Consider the following 24,090-nt stretch of genomic DNA (forward strand, 5'->3'; position numbering starts at 1 on the left):
CCGTCCTATGAAAATCATCGCTATTGTGGGCCGCTGCAGCTGATGAGTTGTGCCGCTGAGTTCCCGCATTTGCCGTCCTACAAGAATCATCGCTATCGCTATTGTGGGCCGCTGCAGCTGAGAAGCTGTGCCGCTGAGTTCCCGCATTTGCCGTCCTACAAGAATCATCGCTATCACTACTGTGGGCCGCTGCAGCTGAGAAGCTGTGCCGCTGAGTGTCCGCATTTGCTGTTCTACGAGAATTATCGCTATTGCTATTGTGGGCCCCTGCAGCTGAGAAGCTGTGCTGCTGAGTGTCCGCATTTGCTGTTCTACGAGAATTATCGCTATTGCTATTGTGGGCCGCTTCAGCTGAGAAGCTGTGCCGCCGAGTGCCCGCATTTGCTGAGCTACGAGAATCATCGCTATCGCTAGTGTGGGCCGCTGCAGCTGAAGAGCTGTGCCGCTGAGTGCCCGCATTTGCTGTCCTACAAGAATCATCGCTATCGCGGGCCGCTGCAGCTGATAAGCTGTGCCGCTGAGAGCCCGCATTTGCCGTCCTACGAAAATCATCGCTATTGTGGGCTGCTGCAGCTGAGGAGCTATGCCACTGAGTGCCCGCACTAGTCACCCCTTCGAGGATCTTGTTATCACCTGCGTGCGCCGCTGGGTGCCCGCCTTTAAATCCCATCCCAGGATTATTGTGAGTTCACGCCGTCGACCGCTACAGCTGGGAGCTGTGGCCGATGCAAGTCCACCTGTCATCAGCACGGCTTCCTGGTGAGGCTGCGTACCGTGCCCCTTTAAATCTCAGGTACATTGTGCATCACCGGGTCGCGTAGAACCCGGCCTCGAACTAAGTTCGTTCCATACGCTTTTTGAGTGCCTTTATTGCTTTTGAAGTGAATCTGTAATTATGTGCATTGTGGCTCCTTGAGCGCTTTTAAGCCTTGTGTTCAGTCTATATAAAGATAACTATGTTTTTCTAGAACTACTTGTGGTGTCCGTTTGTAGCGTCCTTCCTGCGTTATTGTGTATGGTCATAAATGTTACACACACTGCCTCTGAGATAGGCCTGTCTGCTCGTGTTACGTTACCAAAGGGTTGAGCAGGGGTTATCAAAGGGTGTAGCCCCCTTACTCTGACTTAGGAAGAAGGATTCCTATTTGGATCTCTGCGCCAGCCTCTGCCAACTAGAGATCCCCATTTCTAACAATGATGATTTTGTATGAGCGGAAAGTTATCCACAGGAAATAAACACTACAATGTAATTGACGTAAACAAATCTCCATAGAATGTATATTGAAGTATAAACTTGTAAATGTTGTTGAATTCATTTCACAGCTGTGCGGCCTGGTGTCAAGTGATTCTGAACACTTGCTATTACAACACAGGGATGTGTGCCATGTCAACTCTTCACTTTTCTCTGCACCAAAACACGAATTCTGTGATGGCACTATTAATTGGAGGTACAAAGGTACAGTTTTGGGAATGAACACATGCCCTGGCAACCTGACTGGCAGGGACCCAGGGCACATCAAGTAAAAGTGCTTAGGAAATCAGGCAACACATGGGGGGGTGGTTACTGCAACAGAAACCCACTTTCTTACACTTGTGTACGACGGTTGCGGGCGTGGTGGCCGGATCTGGGCAAACAAAACTGTCGTAGATATTGCTAATCTTTCGGTGGAAGAAGGTGCCTAGCTTGCTGCAAAGGTCTTGGGATGGGGGCATGTCTGTGGTTCACTGTTGATCCTGGCGAACTCATCACGATTTCAATTAGTTCCTTGCTGTTGTATGTGTTGGCATTGATTCTGTTTTGGAGGGCAGCTTTCTTATTGGTTTTCAGGAGGAGTTGGTGCGTGTTGACGTCGAATTAGAAGGTTGGTTTTGTTGTGCCTCCATCTCTTATCGCGACATCTGCAGGTGCGTCTGAACTCGTGGACGGCGGGAGTGAACCAACTGGCATTCTTGGTGTGTTGTTTTCCTGGTCTTTTCGTGAAGGGTGCAAGGGTGTCAGCGTAGTTGGAGATCCATCGGTGGAGGTTGTGCGCTGCGGTGTTGGTGGAGTAGTGGTACTGAGTTGACAAGAAGTTCTTCGGTGGCCTTGATCCAGCTGCGATGGGGGCAAAGATGGCGGTTGGTGTACGGTGGTCGTAGTGAAGGCAAGATGTATGCAATGATGGTCAGTCCATGAGAGTTCTATGGTGTGGCTGCAGTTGAAGTTTCCGCTGGCAGAGAAGACGGGGTCGAGAATGTGTTCGGCATGTTGGTTGGTGTGGTGAATAACTTCTTGAATCTGATGTTGGCGAGGTTTTCCAGGAGGGAGATGGTGTTCTGGTCACTGAGGTTGTCCAGGTGGAAGTTGAGGTCTCGAGTAGGATATAGTCGGCGGATGTGAGAGCCTGAGTTGCGATGAGATGTATGATTGTGGCGATGAAGGGGGGTCAGGGGCCGGGGGTCTGTAGATGAGGGTGATGCTAGATGGCAGGCGGCATGGCACCCAGGGTTGAGGACAAGGAGGGTGCTGGTATCGTAGCAGTAGAGTGTCTGAGAGGCTGGGTCCCTAGTGCTGGGTACGGTCCAGGCGCGGACCGATGTAGACGGGTTTGGCTTTGACAAGCCAGCAGCGCGTCCGCCATTTAGTTGCGCTGCGGGGGGATGGACAACTGGGAAGTGGGAAACGCGAGAGCGGAATGGGACACTGGAGGGGAGCCATGGGGTTCGCAGCGGCAACAAGGCAGTGGACAGGGAAAAATGAACTGAAAAAAGGCACAGAAAAAACAAAGCAAAGCAAAGAAAATCATTAAAGCCAACGCCAGAGACAGAAAAGCAACGAGAAGAGCAGAAAGAGGGACAGAGACAGCAGAAAAGAGGGACAGGAGGGCATTCAAGCAGCAGAGCAGGGACGCCCTACCACTGGACCACCAGGGATGAGGCACAGGCAAGAGCCTGCGGGTGGAGGAGGGTCTTGAACTCCTGACCTCCAGGTCAGAGGAACCAGCAGCAGCAAATGGGGACAGCAGCAGCAGCTACCAGACGGCGTTGCACTGCGGAAGGAGAAAGTCCACTAAGGGATAGTCCTCCATACATCCAAAAACTCACTAATAGGGGGTAGAGAAAAAGCAGAATTACCCAGTTGCCTCTCCGATCTAACAGTGGTGACCAGATTCCTTGTGCCCCAGCAAGTAACGGTAGATCAAACTGCGTGCCCAAGGGCCAGGGCCCGAACCGTCTCCCGTGCCCTTGGTATCTGCTGCCAGCTATGGCCGATATCAGCGACTTGAGCCAGTTAGTGGAGTCCCCCACCAGGCTTGTGAGGTGTCCTGAGCAAAGTGGGTCTTCCAAAGTATGGAGGATGGGTGTTCGCACAGCAATTAGTAATCAGATATACCATAAAGTTTAAGCGATGAAGCGTGCAACCAGAGGTGGACGCTGTCTGGACCTGTCAGCGTGAGATTAAAGACTATTACAAAGCTACCCCTATTGAGAGGTAGACCCCCTGGTGCACAGCGTAAACAAGACACACAGGTCTAATGATCTGAAGCAGAATTCACCAATGTTCAATCCATGTGATTTACTGTTTCATCAAAATTCAGTATATGTACATTAAATTCATGTATCCAACATCGTGATCCAAATCCAAAAGACGTTTGTCATCAACAGAAAGGAGATCAGCAATTTATAAATCCCAATGCATTTCGGGCCATACCAAAAAAGCCCTTCCTCAGGGGATCACTCTACAAACAAAAAGAAATAACCATCGTCAAATCCAATTCAAATGTCGTCAATGACCTGCATACCCAACCATGTGTCATCTCACAAACGTATCAAGAATAAAATGTGCTCGATAGAACAACCAGATTTCCCAAGCAGCATGCACTCACAGTAAGTGGTGAAACCCCGAGTGTGCAAATGAACCAACAAGTGAGTTCAAAGGAAAAAATCTCAACAATGGAAAAGGCTCCGACCTGCTACGAAACAACAGAAGGTGAAACCCAGTGTATCACAGTACGAAAACGGAACGGTGATAAATCAAGTTAAGGAAACGTAAGGAAAAGTTACCCAGATCCCGCTGACTCATGCGTTAAACACCAAAATAGCCACACAGTCTCACACGCGGTCAAGAAGACCGTCAAAGTTGTATCATAACGGGTAAAAGGGTCCCCAGAACGGAGGTACTTACAGTGCAAGTTGAGGAAATGCAAACCCTGTGGCCGGATCACGAAACAAACGTGCCGGCAGTGTGCAGTGTGAGTATAAAAGGCTACGTGTAAACATAGAAGATGGACAATAGTGTCACAAAGTGTAAACGCCATCTTGGAGTGGTGAAACCAGACGAAAACGAATAAACAACAGGAAAGTGACCCACGATTATCAATGAGACGTGCCAAAATGAACACAAAAGTGAAAAGTGAACGAAAGATCAAGAAAAAATATCAAGAAAAAATATATATGCATGCTCGAGTAAACAAAAAATAAAAACACACAATATTCATAGGCATACAAGACAAATATGGCGCAACATGAACATCAAAGTCACAAATAACATAAAAATTCCATGCGGTCATTGAGTCCGTGCGGCTGCATGGTCGCCATGTAACGAATCCAAAAGTTTTCCCTCTTCAATAATGTTTTTTTGTTCTCATGTGTCACTGGAACTTGCTCAAGGATGAGATATTTCAATTGAGCGATAGAGTGGTTTTGTTCCAAAAAGTGAGTGGCAACAGTAGATCTCATGTTCCCAGTCCTGATATTGCTCTTGTGTTCTAACAAGCGTGTCCTGATTTTTCGTTCGGTGTGTCCCACATAACACTTGCCACAGGGACACTTCAAAAGGTAGATGACATTCATGGAATTGCACGTGGCATTCACCTGTAATTTTATGGGGTACCCTTTCATGGGATGATTGACAATGTTGCCCTGGATGCAATTGTGGCAGTTGCTGCAATTGTGACAAGGGCGCAGCCCCTTGTAAACCACTGGTTGACTGTCGAATTTGGGTTTGCGTAGCATTTCCTTTAAATTCCTGCCCCTAGTGTAGGCGAACATAGGTTTTTGTGCAAAGGCTCCCTGGAAATCTGGTTCCAGACTCAATATTTCCCAATGTTTGGAGATGATGTTTCTGAACTGTTGGCTAAGAATTGTGTACTTAGATACCACTACCATTCTGGAACTAGCAGGTTTAATGCGAACCTGTAGGAGTTCATCTCGAGTCATGTTCCCACACCGGGTAAGTGCCTGTTGTAAAGTTTGTGGCGGATAGCCACGAGCCTTGAACCTCTCAACCATATTGTTCATTTCAACCAAACAGGTTGCTTCCGAGGTGACGATGCGTTTGACACGCATCAGTTGAGACAAAGGGAGGTTCTGTTTCAGCCCCACTCGATGAAAGCTTTGGTAGTGTAACATGGAGTTCCGATCCGTAGGTTTACGGAAAATAGTGGTTGTTATTTGACCCGCTTGTCTTTCAACCTTAACATCAAGGAAATGAATGTTTGTCGTGTCAAAGTTCCAGGTGAATTGTATGCGCTCACTGATGGTATTCCATGTGTTCAGAAACTCCACAAGCGATTGTTCCGTGCCTGACCATAACATGAAAATGTCATCAATGAATCTCAGGTAGAGTTTCCCACTGTCATTCCACGCTGCTTGGTTCAATATGTGCGTTTCCTCGAAAAACTTCATGAAGGTGTTGGCGTACGACGGCGCTGTACAATTGCCCATCGCCGTCCCGCAGAGCTGATGGAACCATTTGTCAGATACTGCGAAGTAACTATGGTATAAAGTGAAGACCAATAGTTCCATCAACAGTACCTGCAGGTCAGAATCAAGGTTGGAGTGGGAAAGTTCATGTTCGACCGCCATTAAACCCAGGTCATGGGGTATGGACGTGTATAACGAACACACGTCCACAGTACAAAGTATCAGTTCTTGATCTGTAAGACAGCTTGTGGCTTGTTGCAGTTTGATCAAGAAGTCAGTGGTATCCCTGACGTATGATCTAGTGTTCAATACAAATGGCTGTAGATATTTGTCTAAAAACTTTCCAGTGTTCTCATGAATGCTGCCTCTGGTGGAAACGATGGGTCTCATGGGTGGTTTAGAGAGGTGTTTATGCACCTTCGGTAGCATATACAACACGGGAGGTTTAGGGTTGATAGGTGTGAGATACCGACGTGCCCGGTCATTGATGGTGCCATTGTCAAAAGCTTGGTTGATGATTTTCATAAGTGTGCCCAAAAACTCATTGGTGGGATCAGCAGGTAAAGGAGCATATGTATTAAGATCAGATGTGTGTATCTCAATCTGTTCGGTGTAATATGTAGCATCCATGATCACAAGAGCGCCGCCCTTGTCAGCAGTTTGGCAAACAATGGAGGAATTATTGGCAATTTTCGATATCACATTTTTTTCAGCTCTAGTCAAGTTCTCACGTCTCCCCTTGGATTGAAAAGGTAATTTGGCTATGTCGCTTTTGACAAGATTTTCAAATGTGTCTATTATTTTATGGCTCACGGGAGCCATAAAGGTACTGTGGGGACGTAGTCCTCTCAGCATGTCATCATCACGTGAAGGGGTAGTGACAATATTTTGAAAATAATGTCTCAAACGTACATTGCGTAGAAGTTTGAAGGTGCTCACTTCAAGTTCCAAAGTGTTTGTCTTTGTGGTGGGAACAAATGACTGACCTTTTTGAAGCACACGAATTTCTTCCTCATCGAGCTGAGTCGATGAAATATTGATCACCAAATTGTCATGCTCATTTATCTGCGTCTGTTGACTTTCTTTGGTTTGGTCTGCTCTTTTTCGGCCTCTGCGGGTTTTGCCCCGCCGGGGTCGGTGATTTGATCCTGATCCGATTCTAAAAAATGAACCGCAGAGCTTGAGGTGCCAGGTTGTTGTGTTGTTTCCTCAGTGGTTGGCCTGGTCGTTTTGCGTGTTGTTGAGTCACCATCAGATGACGAAGTTTCGGTAGCAGAATACGGATTATAAGGGCGATTTGGGCGTCGGCGGGCGTACACTTCTGCCCAAGTGTACACCTCGCCGAGCTTATAATCTATGGTGTCTCTCTTATATTTCCGAAATTTGCGTTCCTGTGTCTCACGTGTGTGCTTGTCCAGTTGGGCATTCACGTCCTCCAACATTTTAGTCAGCTCGGCTGGATCGACGGCATTGTCGAGCTCGGTACGTACGGCCTTAATTTCTTGAGCTAGGTCTTCTATTGTTTTGGACAATTCTTCTACTATGAGTAGGATTAAGTCCAACGAGCATTTGTTGAGAATGGCATACCACCTCTCAACAAATCTCGTGTTGTTTTTGCATAGTAAAGGTTTGAGGGGGACCCGTAGGCCCCTGGGGATCCGTTGGGCGCGGTGATACCGCACGAGAGTGCTTGCGTGTAATTTCTGATTGGTTTCCTTTTTGAGTAGGTAAAGCAATTGCTTAAGATTACTTTCTGCGCTCCTAGAGCTGGTGGCAGTGGCAATGTCCTCCTGAATCATGTCATAGATTTTATCGGCGTCCCCCGCCGTGAAGGCGAAGGTGTCAGCCTTAAGATCGGTCATGTTCGATACCGCATCGTAATTCATGATGGAAGTTGCGTGCAGAAACCCCGGTGCAGAACAGTAGTGGGCTCACAAAGTATGGAGGATGGGTGTTCGCACAGCAATTAGTAATCAGATATACCATAAAGTTTAAGCGATGAAGCGTGCAACCAGAGGTGGACGCTGTCTGGACCTGTCAGCGTGAGATTAAAGACTATTACAAAGCTACCCCTATTGAGAGGTAGACCCCCTGGTGCACAGCGTAAACAAGACACACAGGTCTAATGATCTGAAGCAGAATTCACCAATGTTCAATCCATGTGATTTACTGTTTCATCAAAATTCAGTATATGTACATTAAATTCATGTATCCAACATCGTGATCCAAATCCAAAAGACGTTTGTCATCAACAGAAAGGAGATCAGCAATTTATAAATCCCAATGCATTTCGGGCCATACCAAAAAAGCCCTTCCTCAGGGGATCACTCTACAAACAAAAAGAAATAACCATCGTCAAATCCAATTCAAATGTCGTCAATGACCTGCATACCCAACCATGTGTCATCTCACAAACGTATCAAGAATAAAATGTGCTCGATAGAACAACCAGATTTCCCAAGCAGCATGCACTCACAGTAAGTGGTGAAACCCCGAGTGTGCAAATGAACCAACAAGTGAGTTCAAAGGAAAAAATCTCAACAATGGAAAAGGCTCCGACCTGCTACGAAACAACAGAAGGTGAAACCCAGTGTATCACAGTACGAAAACGGAACGGTGATAAATCAAGTTAAGGAAACGTAAGGAAAAGTTACCCAGATCCCGCTGACTCATGCGTTAAACACCAAAATAGCCACACAGTCTCACACGCGGTCAAGAAGACCGTCAAAGTTGTATCATAACGGGTAAAAGGGTCCCCAGAACGGAGGTACTTACAGTGCAAGTTGAGGAAATGCAAACCCTGTGGCCGGATCACGAAACAAACGTGCCGGCAGTGTGCAGTGTGAGTATAAAAGGCTACGTGTAAACATAGAAGATGGACAATAGTGTCACAAAGTGTAAACGCCATCTTGGAGTGGTGAAACCAGACGAAAACGAATAAACAACAGGAAAGTGACCCACGATTATCAATGAGACGTGCCAAAATGAACACAAAAGTGAAAAGTGAACGAAAGATCAAGAAAAAATATCAAGAAAAAATATATATGCATGCTCGAGTAAACAAAAAATAAAAACACACAATATTCATAGGCATACAAGACAAATATGGTGCAACATGAACATCAAAGTCACAAATAACATAAAAATTCCATGCGGTCATTGAGTCCGTGCGGCTGCATGGTCGCCATGTAACGAATCCAAAAGTTTTCCCTCTTCAATAATGTTTTTTTGTTCTCATGTGTCACTGGAACTTGCTCAAGGATGAGATATTTCAATTGAGCGATAGAGTGGTTTTGTTCCAAAAAGTGAGTGGCAACAGTAGATCTCATGTTCCCAGTCCTGATATTGCTCTTGTGTTCTAACAAGCGTGTCCTGATTTTTCGTTCGGTGTGTCCCACATAACACTTGCCACAGGGACACTTCAAAAGGTAGATGACATTCATGGAATTGCACGTGGCATTCACCTGTAATTTTATGGGGTACCCTTTCATGGGATGATTGACAATGTTGCCCTGGATGCAATTGTGGCAGTTGCTGCAATTGTGACAAGGGCGCAGCCCCTTGTAAACCACTGGTTGACTGTCGAATTTGGGTTTGCGTAGCATTTCCTTTAAATTCCTGCCCCTAGTGTAGGCGAACATAGGTTTTTGTGCAAAGGCTCCCTGGAAATCTGGTTCCAGACTCAATATTTCCCAATGTTTGGAGATGATGTTTCTGAACTGTTGGCTAAGAATTGTGTACTTAGATACCACTACCATTCTGGAACTAGCAGGTTTAATGCGAACCTGTAGGAGTTCATCTCGAGTCATGTTCCCACACCGGGTAAGTGCCTGTTGTAAAGTTTGTGGCGGATAGCCACGAGCCTTGAACCTCTCAACCATATTGTTCATTTCAACCAAACAGGTTGCTTCCGAGGTGACGATGCGTTTGACACGCATCAGTTGAGACAAAGGGAGGTTCTGTTTCAGCCCCACTCGATGAAAGCTTTGGTAGTGTAACATGGAGTTCCGATCCGTAGGTTTACGGAAAATAGTGGTTGTTATTTGACCCGCTTGTCTTTCAACCTTAACATCAAGGAAATGAATGTTTGTCGTGTCAAAGTTCCAGGTGAATTGTATGCGCTCACTGATGGTATTCCATGTGTTCAGAAACTCCACAAGCGATTGTTCCGTGCCTGACCATAACATGAAAATGTCATCAATGAATCTCAGGTAGAGTTTCCCACTGTCATTCCACGCTGCTTGGTTCAATATGTGCGTTTCCTCGAAAAACTTCATGAAGGTGTTGGCGCCGTCGTACGCCAACACCTTCATGAAGTTTTTCGAGGAAACGCACATATTGAACCAAGCAGCGTGGAATGACAGTGGGAAACTCTACCTGAGATTCATTGATGACATTTTCATGTTATGGTCAGGCACGGAACAATCGCTTGTGGAGTTTCTGAACACATGGAATACCATCAGTGAGCGCATACAATTCACCTGGAACTTTGACACGACAAACATTCATTTCCTTGATGTTAAGGTTGAAAGACAAGCGGGTCAAATAACAACCACTATTTTCCGTAAACCTACGGATCGGAACTCCATGTTACACTACCAAAGCTTTCATCGAGTGGGGCTGAAACAGAACCTCCCTTTGTCTCAACTGATGCGTGTCAAACGCATCGTCACCTCGGAAGCAACCTGTTTGGTTGAAATGAACAATATGGTTGAGAGGTTCAAGGCTCGTGGCTATCCGCCACAAACTTTACAACAGGCACTTACCCGGTGTGGGAACATGACTCGAGATGAACTCCTACAGGTTCGCATTAAACCTGCTAGTTCCAGAATGGTAGTGGTATCTAAGTACACAATTCTTAGCCAACAGTTCAGAAACATCATCTCCAAACATTGGGAAATATTGAGTCTGGAACCAGATTTCCAGGGAGCCTTTGCACAAAAACCTATGTTCGCCTACACTAGGGGCAGGAATTTAAAGGAAATGCTACGCAAACCCAAATTCGACAGTCAACCAGTGGTTTACAAGGGGCTGCGCCCTTGTCACAATTGCAGCAACTGCCACAATTGCATCCAGGGCAACATTGTCAATCATCCCATGAAAGGGTACCCCATAAAATTACAGGTGAATGCCACGTGCAATTCCATGAATGTCATCTACCTTTTGAAGTGTCCCTGTGGCAAGTGTTATGTGGGACACACCGAACGAAAAATCAGGACACGCTTGTTAGAACACAAGAGCAATATCAGGACTGGGAACATGAGATCTACTGTTGCCACTCACTTTTTGGAACAAAACCACTCTATCGCTCAATTGAAATATCTCATCCTTGAGCAAGTTCCAGTGACACATGAGAACAAAAAAACATTATTGAAGAGGGAAAACTTTTGGATTCGTTACATGGCGACCATGCAGCCGCACGGACTCAATGACCGCATGGAATTTTTATGTTATTTGTGACTTTGATGTTCATGTTGCACCATATTTGTCTTGTATGCCTATGAATATTGTGTGTTTTTATTTTTTGTTTACTCGAGCATGCATATATATTTTTTCTTGATATTTTTTCTTGATCTTTCGTTCACTTTTCACTTTTGTGTTCATTTTGGCACGTCTCATTGATAATCGTGGGTCACTTTCCTGTTGTTTATTCGTTTTCGTCTGGTTTCACCACTCCAAGATGGCGTTTACACTTTGTGACACTATTGTCCATCTTCTATGTTTACACGTAGCCTTTTATACTCACACTGCACACTGCCGGCACGTTTGTTTCGTGATCCGGCCACAGGGTTTGCATTTCCTCAACTTGCACTGTAAGTACCTCCGTTCTGGGGACCCTTTTACCCGTTATGATACAACTTTGACGGTCTTCTTGACCGCGTGTGAGACTGTGTGGCTATTTTGGTGTTTAACGCATGAGTCAGCGGGATCTGGGTAACTTTTCCTTACGTTTCCTTAACTTGATTTATCACCGTTCCGTTTTCGTACTGTGATACACTGGGTTTCACCTTCTGTTGTTTCGTAGCAGGTCGGAGCCTTTTCCATTGTTGAGATTTTTTCCTTTGAACTCACTTGTTGGTTCATTTGCACACTCGGGGTTTCACCACTTACTGTGAGTGCATGCTGCTTGGGAAATCTGGTTGTTCTATCGAGCACATTTTATTCTTGATACGTTTGTGAGATGACACATGGTTGGGTATGCAGGTCATTGACGACATTTGAATTGGATTTGACGATGGTTATTTCTTTTTGTTTGTAGAGTGATCCCCTGAGGAAGGGCTTTTTTGGTATGGCCCGAAATGCATTGGGATTTATAAATTGCTGATCTCCTTTCTGTTGATGACAAACGTCTTTTGGATTTGGATCACGATGTTGGATACATGAATTTAATGTACATATACTGAATTTTGATGAAACAGTAAATCACATGGATTGAACATTGGTGAATTCTGCTTCAGATCATTAGACCTGTGTGTCTTGTTTACGCTGTGCACCAGGGGGTCTACCTCTCAATAGGGGTAGCTTTGTAATAGTCTTTAATCTCACGCTGACAGGTCCAGACAGCGTCCACCTCTGGTTGCACGCTTCATCGCTTAAACTTTATGGTATATCTGATTACTAATTGCTGTGCGAACACCCATCCTCCATACTTTGTGAGCCCACTACTGTTCTGCACCGGGGTTTCTGCACGCAACTTCCATCATGAATTACGATGCGGTATCGAACATGACCGATCTTAAGGCTGACACCTTCGCCTTCACGGCGGGGGACGCCGATAAAATCTATGACATGATTCAGGAGGACATTGCCACTGCCACCAGCTCTAGGAGCGCAGAAAGTAATCTTAAGCAATTGCTTTACCTACTCAAAAAGGAAACCAATCAGAAATTACACGCAAGCACTCTCGTGCGGTATCACCGCGCCCAACGGATCCCCAGGGGCCTACGGGTCCCCCTCAAACCTTTACTATGCAAAAACAACACGAGATTTGTTGAGAGGTGGTATGCCATTCTCAACAAATGCTCGTTGGACTTAATCCTACTCATAGTAGAAGAATTGTCCAAAACAATAGAAGACCTAGCTCAAGAAATTAAGGCCGTACGTACCGAGCTCGACAATGCCGTCGATCCAGCCGAGCTGACTAAAATGTTGGAGGACGTGAATGCCCAACTGGACAAGCACACACGTGAGACACAGGAACGCAAATTTCGGAAATATAAGAGAGACACCATAGATTATAAGCTCGGCGAGGTGTACACTTGGGCAGAAGTGTACGCCCGCCGACGCCCAAATCGCCCTTATAATCCGTATTCTGCTACCGAAACTTCGTCATCTGATGGTGACTCAACAACACGCAAAACGACCAGGCCAACCACTGAGGAAACAACACAACAACCTGGCACCTCAAGCTCTGCGGTTCATTTTTTAGAATCGGATCAGGATCAAATCACCGACCCCGGCGGGGCAAAACCCGCAGAGGCCGAAAAAGAGCAGACCAAACCAAAGAAAGTCAACAGACGCAGATAAATGAGCATGACAATTTGGTGATCAATATTTCATCGACTCAGCTCGATGAGGAAGAAATTCGTGTGCTTCAAAAAGGTCAGTCATTTGTTCCCACCACAAAGACAAACACTTTGGAACTTGAAGTGAGCACCTTCAAACTTCTACGCAATGTACGTTTGAGACATTATTTTCAAAATATTGTCACTACCCCTTCACGTGATGATGACATGCTGAGAGGACTACGTCCCCACAGTACCTTTATGGCTCCCGTGAGCCATAAAATAATAGACACATTTGAAAATCTTGTCAAAAGCGACATAGCCAAATTACCTTTTCAATCCAAGGGGAGACGTGAGAACTTGACTAGAGCTGAAAAAAATGTGATATCGAAAATTGCCAATAATTCCTCCATTGTTTGCCAAACTGCTGACAAGGGCGGCGCTCTTGTGATCATGGATGCTACATATTACACCGAACAGATTGAGATACACACATCTGATCTTAATACATATGCTCCTTTACCTGCTGATCCCACCAATGAGTTTTTGGGCACACTTATGAAAATCATCAACCAAGCTTTTGACAATGGCACCATCAATGACCGGGCACGTCGGTATCTCACACCTATCAACCCTAAACCTCCCGTGTTGTATATGCTACCGAAGGTGCATAAACACCTCTCTAAACCACCCATGAGACCCATCGTTTCCACCAGAGGCAGCATTCATGAGAACACTGGAAAGTTTTTAGACAAATATCTACAGCCATTTGTATTGAACACTAGATCATACGTCAGGGATACCACTGACTTCTTGATCAAACTGCAACAAGCCACAAGCTGTCTTACAGATCAAGAACTGATACTTTGTACTGTGGACGTGTGTTCGTTATACACGTCCATACCCCATGACCTGGGTTTAATGGCGGTCGAACATGAACTTTCCCACTCCAACCTTGATTCTGACCTGCAGGTACTGTTGATGGAACTATTGGTCTTCACTTTATACCATAGTTACTTCGCAGTATCTGACAAATGGTTCCATCAGCTCTGCGGGACGGCGATGGGCAATTGTACAGCGCCGTCGTACGCCAACACCTTCATGAAGTTTTTCGAGGAAACGCACATATTGAACCAAGCAGCGTGGAATGACAGTGGGAAACTCTACCTGAGATTCATTGATGACATTTTCATGTTATGGTCAGGCACGGAACAATCGCTTGTGGAGTTTCTGAACACATGGAATACCATCAGTGAGCGCATACAATTCACCTGGAACTTTGACACGACAAACATTCATTTCCTTGATGTTAAGGTTGAAAGACAAGCGGGTCAAATAACAACCACTATTTTCCGTAAACCTACGGATCGGAACTCCATGTTACACTACCAAAGCTTTCATCGAGTGGGGCTGAAACAGAACCTCCCTTTGTCTCAACTGATGCGTGTCAAACGCATCGTCACCTCGGAAGCAACCTGTTTGGTTGAAATGAACAATATGGTTGAGAGGTTCAAGGCTCGTGGCTATCCGCCACAAACTTTACAACAGGCACTTACCCGGTGTGGGAACATGACTCGAGATGAACTCCTACAGGTTCGCATTAAACCTGCTAGTTCCAGAATGGTAGTGGTATCTAAGTACACAATTCTTAGCCAACAGTTCAGAAACATCATCTCCAAACATTGGGAAATATTGAGTCTGGAACCAGATTTCCAGGGAGCCTTTGCACAAAAACCTATGTTCGCCTACACTAGGGGCAGGAATTTAAAGGAAATGCTACGCAAACCCAAATTCGACAGTCAACCAGTGGTTTACAAGGGGCTGCGCCCTTGTCACAATTGCAGCAACTGCCACAATTGCATCCAGGGCAACATTGTCAATCATCCCATGAAAGGGTACCCCATAAAATTACAGGTGAATGCCACGTGCAATTCCATGAATGTCATCTACCTTTTGAAGTGTCCCTGTGGCAAGTGTTATGTGGGACACACCGAACGAAAAATCAGGACACGCTTGTTAGAACACAAGAGCAATATCAGGACTGGGAACATGAGATCTACTGTTGCCACTCACTTTTTGGAACAAAACCACTCTATCGCTCAATTGAAATATCTCATCCTTGAGCAAGTTCCAGTGACACATGAGAACAAAAAAACATTATTGAAGAGGGAAAACTTTTGGATTCGTTACATGGCGACCATGCAGCCGCACGGACTCAATGACCGCATGGAATTTTTATGTTATTTGTGACTTTGATGTTCATGTTGCACCATATTTGTCTTGTATGCCTATGAATATTGTGTGTTTTTATTTTTTGTTTACTCGAGCATGCATATATATTTTTTCTTGATATTTTTTCTTGATCTTTCGTTCACTTTTCACTTTTGTGTTCATTTTGGCACGTCTCATTGATAATCGTGGGTCACTTTCCTGTTGTTTATTCGTTTTCGTCTGGTTTCACCACTCCAAGATGGCGTTTACACTTTGTGACACTATTGTCCATCTTCTATGTTTACACGTAGCCTTTTATACTCACACTGCACACTGCCGGCACGTTTGTTTCGTGATCCGGCCACAGGGTTTGCATTTCCTCAACTTGCACTGTAAGTACCTCCGTTCTGGGGACCCTTTTACCCGTTATGATACAACTTTGACGGTCTTCTTGACCGCGTGTGAGACTGTGTGGCTATTTTGGTGTTTAACGCATGAGTCAGCGGGATCTGGGTAACTTTTCCTTACGTTTCCTTAACTTGATTTATCACCGTTCCGTTTTCGTACTGTGATACACTGGGTTTCACCTTCTGTTGTTTCGTAGCAGGTCGGAGCCTTTTCCATTGTTGAGATTTTTTCCTTTGAACTCACTTGTTGGTTCATTTGCACACTCGGGGTTTCACCACTTACTGTGAGTGCATGCTGCTTGGGAAATCTGGTTGTTCTATCGAGCACATTTTATTCTTGATACGTTTGTGAGATGACACATGGTTGGGTATGCAGGTCATTGACGACATTTGAATTGGATTTGACGATGGTTATTTCTTTTTGTTTGTAGAGTGATCCCCTGAGGAAGGGCTTTTTTGGTATGGCCCGAAATGCATTGGGATTTATAAATTGCTGATCTCCTTTCTGTTGATGACAAACGTCTTTTGGATTTGGATCACGATGTTGGATACATGAATTTAATGTACATATACTGAATTTTGATGAAACAGTAAATCACATGGATTGAACATTGGTGAATTCTGCTTCAGATCATTAGACCTGTGTGTCTTGTTTACGCTGTGCACCAGGGGGTCTACCTCTCAATAGGGGTAGCTTTGTCAAAGTGGGTCTTCCACAGTGCAGGGATTAGTCAGGGCACGGAGTGTGCCAACCACAGGCACTAAGCCTGGACCCGACATGACCCCCTAGGCTTCCTCCACTCCTCGTCCCTCATACTGGTTTCCTTACTAAACTCAGGTGTGTAACATACTGCAATGTCTAGTGGTGGTTGCTGTATGTGGTTTAGACGGTGTCCTGTCTCTCTAAGGTCCTGCAGAGGTCTTGGGGGCGGGGGGAGACCAGGACATCTGAAAATATTTCACCTGAACTCCTTTGCGACAGACTTGAGGTAACACAACATCAGGCTCCTGGAAGAGAGTTTGTCTAGATGCACTTCATCCTTATTGAGGTGCAAGGGTGTCTTTTGTGTGGCTGTGATGTCCCATCGAGAGGGTGAGACAAGTTCTGGCCATTGGAGCCTCCACTTTTCTTCTGTATGGACTTCCAGGCCAGGATCAGCTGCTACAGCTCAGAGGGGCATTCATCAATCAATCAGGGAATTGTGAAGCGCGCTACTCACCCGTGAGGGTCCAGTAAGTCAAAGAGCCAGGTCTTGAGGGTCTACCTGAAGATGTGCAGAGTGGGGGCGTGTCTGATGTCGGTCGGGAGCTTGTTCCAGGTCTTAGTCGGGATGTAGGAGAAGGGTCTACCACCCGTTCTTGCTCTGCAGATGCGCGTGGCTTCGGCGAAGGTGAGGTCGGTGGATCGGATGTTTTTCTTGGGTACGTGGAAGGAGATTCTTTTGTTGAGATATTGGGGTGCAGTGTTATGGAGGCATTTGTAGGCGTGGGTGAGTAGCTTGAAGGTTACAATCTTCTCGACGGGGAGCCAGTGGAGGTCTCGCATGTGTTGGGTGATGTGTTCATGTCACGTGATGCCTAGGACGAGTCAGGCTGCGAAATTCTGTATGGTCTGCAGTTTGCGGAGCAGAGATTTGTTGATACCGGCATAGAGGGCATTTCCTTAGCCCAGTCTGCTGATTATGAGTGCGTGGGTGACGGTCTTTCTTGATTTGAGGGGGGATCCATTTGAGGGTCTTGCAAAGGATCGGAGGGTGTTGAAACAGGTGGAGGCAACGGCATTGATCTTTCGGGTCATGGAGAGGGAGGACTTGAGTATGATGCCGAGGTTCCGGGCGTGGTCCATGGAGGTGGGGGGCTGCCGAGGGCAGTGGGCCCCCCAGGTGTTGTCCCATGCAGAGGGCTTCTGTCCTCCGAGTTGAGCTTCAGGCAGCTGCTACTCATCAAGGATGCAACGTCCTTCATTCAACCGGGAAGCTGAGTCTGATGGTGGTGCGGTCCTTGATGAGGGAGAGGATGAGCTCGGTGTCATCAGCATAGGATACTATGTTGCGTCCATGCTGTATCACAATGGCGGCGAGGGCGGCCATGTACCTGTTGAAGAGCGCAGGGCTGAGCGATGATCCTTGGAAAACTCCGCAGTTGATCTCTGTGGGTTCAGAGAGGAAGGGTGGAAGTCTGATTCTTTGGGTTCAGTCGGTGAGAAAGGAGCAGAGCCAGTTTAGGGAAGTTCCCTCGATGCTGGCGCCGTGGAGTCTGGTGTTGAGTGTGCAGTGGGAGTCAGTGTCAAAGGCTGCAGAGAGGTTGAGCCGGATCAGGGCTGTGGTGTGTCCTTGGTTAAGGAGAGTGCTGATGTCATCTGTAATGGCGAGTAGAGCTGTCTCGTGCTGTGGTTGCTGCGGAATCTGGATTGGGAGTGGTCAGGATCTGGAGCCTCCACTTGTATTCTGCATGGACTTCCAGGGCAGCATCTTCTGCTCCAACACAGAGGGGCATCGATCAGGACCTGGAGTCTGTGCATCACTGTTTGCTTCAATTTGTCAAAATCAGGATCACCCATAATCAGAGTTGAAATGTGTAAGTTAAATGTATCAAATACAATGGTTCATCTGTGGTTGTTTCAATCCTCTTTTAAAGTCTCACAAAAGGGTTACCAGAAAATCAGCCTAATCTGTCATTTTAAGGATTATACCTGTATTTATTAGCATAACGAAAAAGCATTTCACAAAATGAGGTGCAAAAATATCAGTGTTAAAATTCCTCATAGAGACTTACGACTTTAGGCTGGACTTTGTCCCTGCACTGCGCCTGCTGCCTCTCGGCTAGGTTCTTGATAAAGAAATACTATATACATACAGACAAATATCGCTTGACAAATGAATGCTGCACTTTTCTCAAATACTCATGTGTACTGTGAACAGGATAAGTGAAGTGAACAGTAGTACCAAAACATGACTGAAATAACGCATCCTTCATAACTTTGCACACTTGACTTCTTCGATGACATTCGACTGCTCATGTGTACACTTAAATTAAGTCCACGTTTCAACCCTTGATGGCTATGATAGGCCACAGGTCATGATCAAGATATGAATTAAAGAGCATGACTGCAGGATAGAGTGGAATTCTGGGAAAACTCTAATGTTGCCATTTTAACTCCTGTAGAGCGGAACATCAATTCCCTGGTTACCATCGTTACTAAAACTTTTTTGCGTTACCAAAAATTAAATATTTTGATAAAGAGTATCCACGAGTATTACCCAAACATCACCATAATTGTTGCCGATGATAATGATGAACCCGAAAAAATCCTGGAGCCAAACGTCGAGCAGTACTTCATGCCATTTGCCAAGGTACTAAACGCTGATTTAGCCATCCACCCAGTGCATGCCAGATGTCAATACGCAGGGTTGAGGGTGTCAATTCTCTTGGTGGAGGTTTGGGGACCAATCAGAAGGTGTTGGGCTTTCTGGGATCCAACGGTGTTTCTGCAATTGCTTTACTGCTTCTTGTCTCGTACGTCTTGGGTGGGTAAGCTAATCCTTTCCGACAGGACATTGATTTTGCTTGCACTAATGCTCCAGTCTCTGATTTCCACTGTATGAGATCGACATGCTATCTCTTACTCCTGCACAAAGTTCTGGTATTCAGGTTGAATCCTAAAGTTGCGCATTTAAAGCTTCCATCTTATCTTTTCAGGGTTGGTTTGCCGGGAGGAATCTTGCAGTGTCTCAAGTTACAACAAAGTATTTCCTTTGGGTGGATGACGACTTTATATTTCATGAAAAGACGAAGCTTGAGAAGCTGGTCGATGTTTTGGAGGCCACAAACCTGGATCTGGTAAGAGGTGCAGGGCTGTGAATGTAGAGGGAGAACACCCCCGAATCCTACAGTAGAGGGTGGGAGAGGGATGGAGAGAAGCAGCAATGGAGGTTTGACACAGATAATAGAATCAGCAATACTGTTGAACATCTACATCCCTTTATGTGATTGCACCAAAGAATGAGCAGATTTCTCTGAGCACAAGAATCTGACTCATTGCAATGATAGGCGCACAGGATCACCTCCTGGATCGTATGGTAGGGGGTGGATGAGGGATGGAGAGAAGCAGGGATGGAGGTCTGACACTGAGTGCTAGTTTAAGCAGGACTCTCGAATATCTACACCCCTTCATGTGATTGCTCCAAAGAATGAGCAGTAGATCTCTCTGAGCACAAGAATCTGACTCAATGTGATGATAGGTGCACAGGAACACCTCCTGGATCGTATGGTAGGGGGTGGGCGAGGGATGGAGAGAAGCAGCGATGGAAGTTTGACGCAGATAACTAGAATCAGCAGTACTGTTGAACATCTATATCCCTTTATGTGATTGCACCAAAGAATGAGCAGATTTCTCCGAGCACAAGAATCTGACTCATTGCAATGATAGGCGTACAGGATCACCTCCTGGATCGTATGGTAGGGGGTGGATGAGGGATGGAGAGAAGCAGGGATGGAGGTCTGACACTGAGTGCTAGTTTAAGCAGGACTCTCGAATATCTACACCCCTTCATGTGATTGCTCCAAAGAATGAGCAGTAGATCTCTCTGAGCACAAGAATCTGACTCAATGTGATGATAGGTGCACAGGAACACCTCCTGGATCGTATGGTAGGGGGTGGGCGAGGGATGGAGAGAAGCAGCGATGGAAGTTTGACGCAGATAACTAGAATCAGCAGTACTGTTGAACATCTATATCCCTTTATGTGATTGCACCAAAGAATGAACAGCAGATCTCTCTGAGCACAAGAATCTGACTTAATGTGATGACAGGTGCACAGGATCGCCTCCTGGATCCTATGGTAGGGGGTATATGAGGGATGGAGAGAAGCAGGGATGGAGGTCTGACACCAAGAACTAGTAACAGCAGGACGTTTGAGCATCTACATCCCCCTGCACCAAAGAATGAGCAGAAGATCTCTCTGAGCAGAAGATCTCTCTGAGCACAAGATTCTGACTCAATGTGATGACAGGTACACAGGATCGACTCCCGGATCCTACGGTAGGGGGTGGGTGAAGGATGGAGAGAAGCAGGGATGGAGGTCTGACATAGATAACTAGAATCAGCAGTACTCTTGAACATCTACATCCCTTTATGTGATTGTACCAAAGGTAGAGCAGAAGATCTCTCTGGGCACGAGCATCTGACTCATTGTGAGTCAGATTGGGAAGCTTGTTTCCGGTCCAGGGAAGGCATGGCTTGGCAGATCGGGCTGGACTGTTCCCATGAGGCACAGGGTCAGACTGATTTGCATATGGCCATGTCTGAACTGGGGTGGCAGAGTGGGCTAAAGAACGGTGACGGATTAAACCCAGATCAGTTGACTGGGCGTGAGTGCTTGTATTGTCAACGCTCCATCCATCATTTCCTTTGGTTTTGCTTTGTTCGCCATAAGTTGGCAGGGTATGCTCAGACATGAGTCCCTTGCTCACTTTGACACTGGATTCAAGCTAGCCCGGCTGAAGACGGCTGTAATGCCAGAAACCGGTCCTCGGAAGCTTGTTTCCGGTCCAGGGAAGGCATGGCTTGGCAGTTCAGGCTGGACTGTTCCCATGAGGCACAGGGTCAGACTGATTTGCATATGGCCATGTCTGAACTGGGGTGGCAGAGTGAGCTAAAGAATGGTGATGGATTAAACCCAGATCAGTTGACTGGGGGTGAGTGCTTGTATTGTCAACGCTCCGTCCATCATTTCCTTTGGTTTTGCTTCATTGTGATAATAGGCACACAGGATTGCCTCCTGGATCCTACGGTAGGGGGTGGGCGAGGGATGGAGAGAAGCAGGGATGGCGGTTTGACACAGATAAATAGAATCATAATCATCATCATCATCACTTTATTTCAGCTAATATAGCCATAAAAGTACATACAAGGAAGTACAATTTTATCAACCCAATATAAAATCAGAAAATCAATCCTATAAGAAATGCAGAGATATACAATACACTTGGGATATGCGGTTATTTCCTTATGATGACATTAGACGAATAATATACAACAGTATGGGAAATCTAAAAAAATCTTTAAAATATAATTTAACATGTGAATGTTAAAACCCAATTAAAAAACTTATAAAAATATGACTGAGCCCAACAGCCTCTTGCAGCCATGTAAAATATTGCACCTTGTAGTCATCAAATGCCAGGCGGGTTGTCCTTCTGTCTAACATGACCCTAAACAGAAGTGGATGGACTAAAAATGTTACAGACTCTCACGACCACTATCAAGAAGATACCTTCTCTTAGACCACATTGCAACTAGGAATTTGGATATCACAACTGCAGTAACCGGATCAGTATCTGATTTTAAAATCCTAAACAAATCTCTATAATTTCTGATACCCAGATTTCTGCAATATTGAATCACCCACTTAGATCTGGGGCTCTTGTATGCAGGGCAGAAGAAAACTACGTGAATAACGGTTTCTTCCTCCACTAAACACCCAGGACAGGGGCGGCCTATTCCGCCTTTCTACCCGTTTGTGCCAGCGTTGAGTGGGAGGGTCCCATACCTAAATTGCAGGTACAATCTTTTAGCTAATACTGGTTGCAGAGTGTCTAATTTATAATGGCACTTGGAGTCTAAGAATCCATAGGTTAGACTTGAGGTGTCAACTGTCTGCGCGATATGCGCCAGTTTCTAGTCCTTCAGAGCACATGCTAGGGATTTTTTTAGAAGTTTCAACACATGAAGCTTCAGGTGTAGACCAAAAATCTCCCATGCCCAATGCTCTAAATGTGTCCCTGAAGTAGGCCAACCAGGGGATTTACCCGCCCCCATGATGGACAATACAGCTATTAGGTCGTCCCTATAGTGGGCCAGTTCTGGGGCACTCCACAAACGTCGCCAGTAGAACAGTGGACACGACGATATCATGTCTGCTATGGGGCTAATGCCCAGGTCCATTCTGAGATGGACCATGTGCGTATTTTTGGGCAGACCTAGAATCTGTCTCATAAAATTGTTTTCAGTAACTGTGAGGGCGTTTGCTGGGCAATGCCCCCACAGTTCTGCCCCATATATGACTGATCTCCTGGGTTGTATTTTAAAAATGTCTTCTGGGGGACTTACTAACTTTATAGCCAAAGTTTTGTGAAGTTTTAATATCCCTCCGATAGCCTGGGTCAATTTTAGGTTGGCCTTGGTAATTTGTGAGCCCCACCCCATTTTATCATTTAGGGAGAGACCTAGGTAATCAAAGATAGAAACTCTATCTAAGGGTCAGCCGTCCAATGTAGGGTGAGGACAGTTAGTGGGATTCGCGTTAAAGACCATAGATTTCGACTTTGAAATATTAACCACCAAATTCCTCCTTTTACAGAACAGGCCGAATTCCTCTAAGACACGCTGCATCCCCATAGATGACTTCAAAAGGAGCAGGGTGTTGTCCGCAAACATTAGTGCTGGAAATTTGCGGCTCGCCAGTTTGGGGGGGTCAATGTCTTAAACTGCAAGAAGGTCTTCAATTAGCCCGTTTAGGAAGAGGGAGAAAAGGATCGGCGCAAGCACACACCCCTGTCTAACCCCCTTCTCAACGGGAAAAGGGGAGGTCAGTTTACCATTCTTGCCGAACCTCACCCTGGCAAACGTACCCTTGTGGAGGCTCCTGAACTGGTGGAACAAATACGGTGGGGCTCCCATGCCTAACAGGATGCCCCACAATTGTTCGCGGTCCACCATATCGAAGGCTGATTTTAAGTCCACGAACGTGAGATAGAGACTTCCACCCTCCAGGACTATGTGCTTCCAGTGGATTAGTTGTAACCTGAACAACTGGTCTATAGTCGATGTTTTACTTCTGAAACCAGGTTGGAGGGGGGTGAAAATGTCTTGGTTTTCCATCCACTCATGCAACCTAGCCAAAAACACTCTGGCATATATTTTTTGGGACACATCTATGAGACTTATTGGTCTATAATTTACAGGGTCAATCAGTGACCAATTTTGATATATCAGGATGATCTCTGCCACGGCCCACGTAGGGAGGGGCGACATCCCATTTAGGATCGCTTTGTAGAGCAATTGGAGATATGGGGCCCACACTACCTGTTCGCTTCTGTACAGGTCCCCAGGGATTCGGTCTAACCCAGGGGCCTTGTTTGGTAGTATCTTCATGATTGCGATGGACACCTCAGCCAAGGTACAAGTGGGAGCGTCCCTAAGAGCGGCACATTTTAAAATGTTACATATGTTACCGTTCGTAGGTTGCTCTTCAATTGGGCTAGAATAAAGATGTTTAAAAT

The 24,090-nt window shown here is 45.8% G+C and overlaps 1 protein-coding gene across 1 annotated transcript in view; it reads left to right on the plus strand.

The window, feature by feature from the left end:
- The window catches only part of LOC144762101 (beta-1,4 N-acetylgalactosaminyltransferase 2-like), a 335,968-nt gene that overhangs the window by 257,468 nt on the left and 54,410 nt on the right, over nt 1-24,090 (plus strand). The window contains exons 7-8 of the mRNA XM_078647224.1: nt 18,974-19,161; nt 19,508-19,648. Coding sequence (XP_078503350.1) covers nt 18,974-19,161; nt 19,508-19,648 — 329 coding nt within the window. The remainder of the gene's footprint in view (nt 1-18,973; nt 19,162-19,507; nt 19,649-24,090) is intronic.

This window comes from Lissotriton helveticus, chromosome 6 (assembly GCF_964261635.1).
Source record: "Lissotriton helveticus chromosome 6, aLisHel1.1, whole genome shotgun sequence".
Lineage (NCBI taxonomy): Eukaryota > Metazoa > Chordata > Amphibia > Caudata > Salamandridae > Lissotriton > Lissotriton helveticus.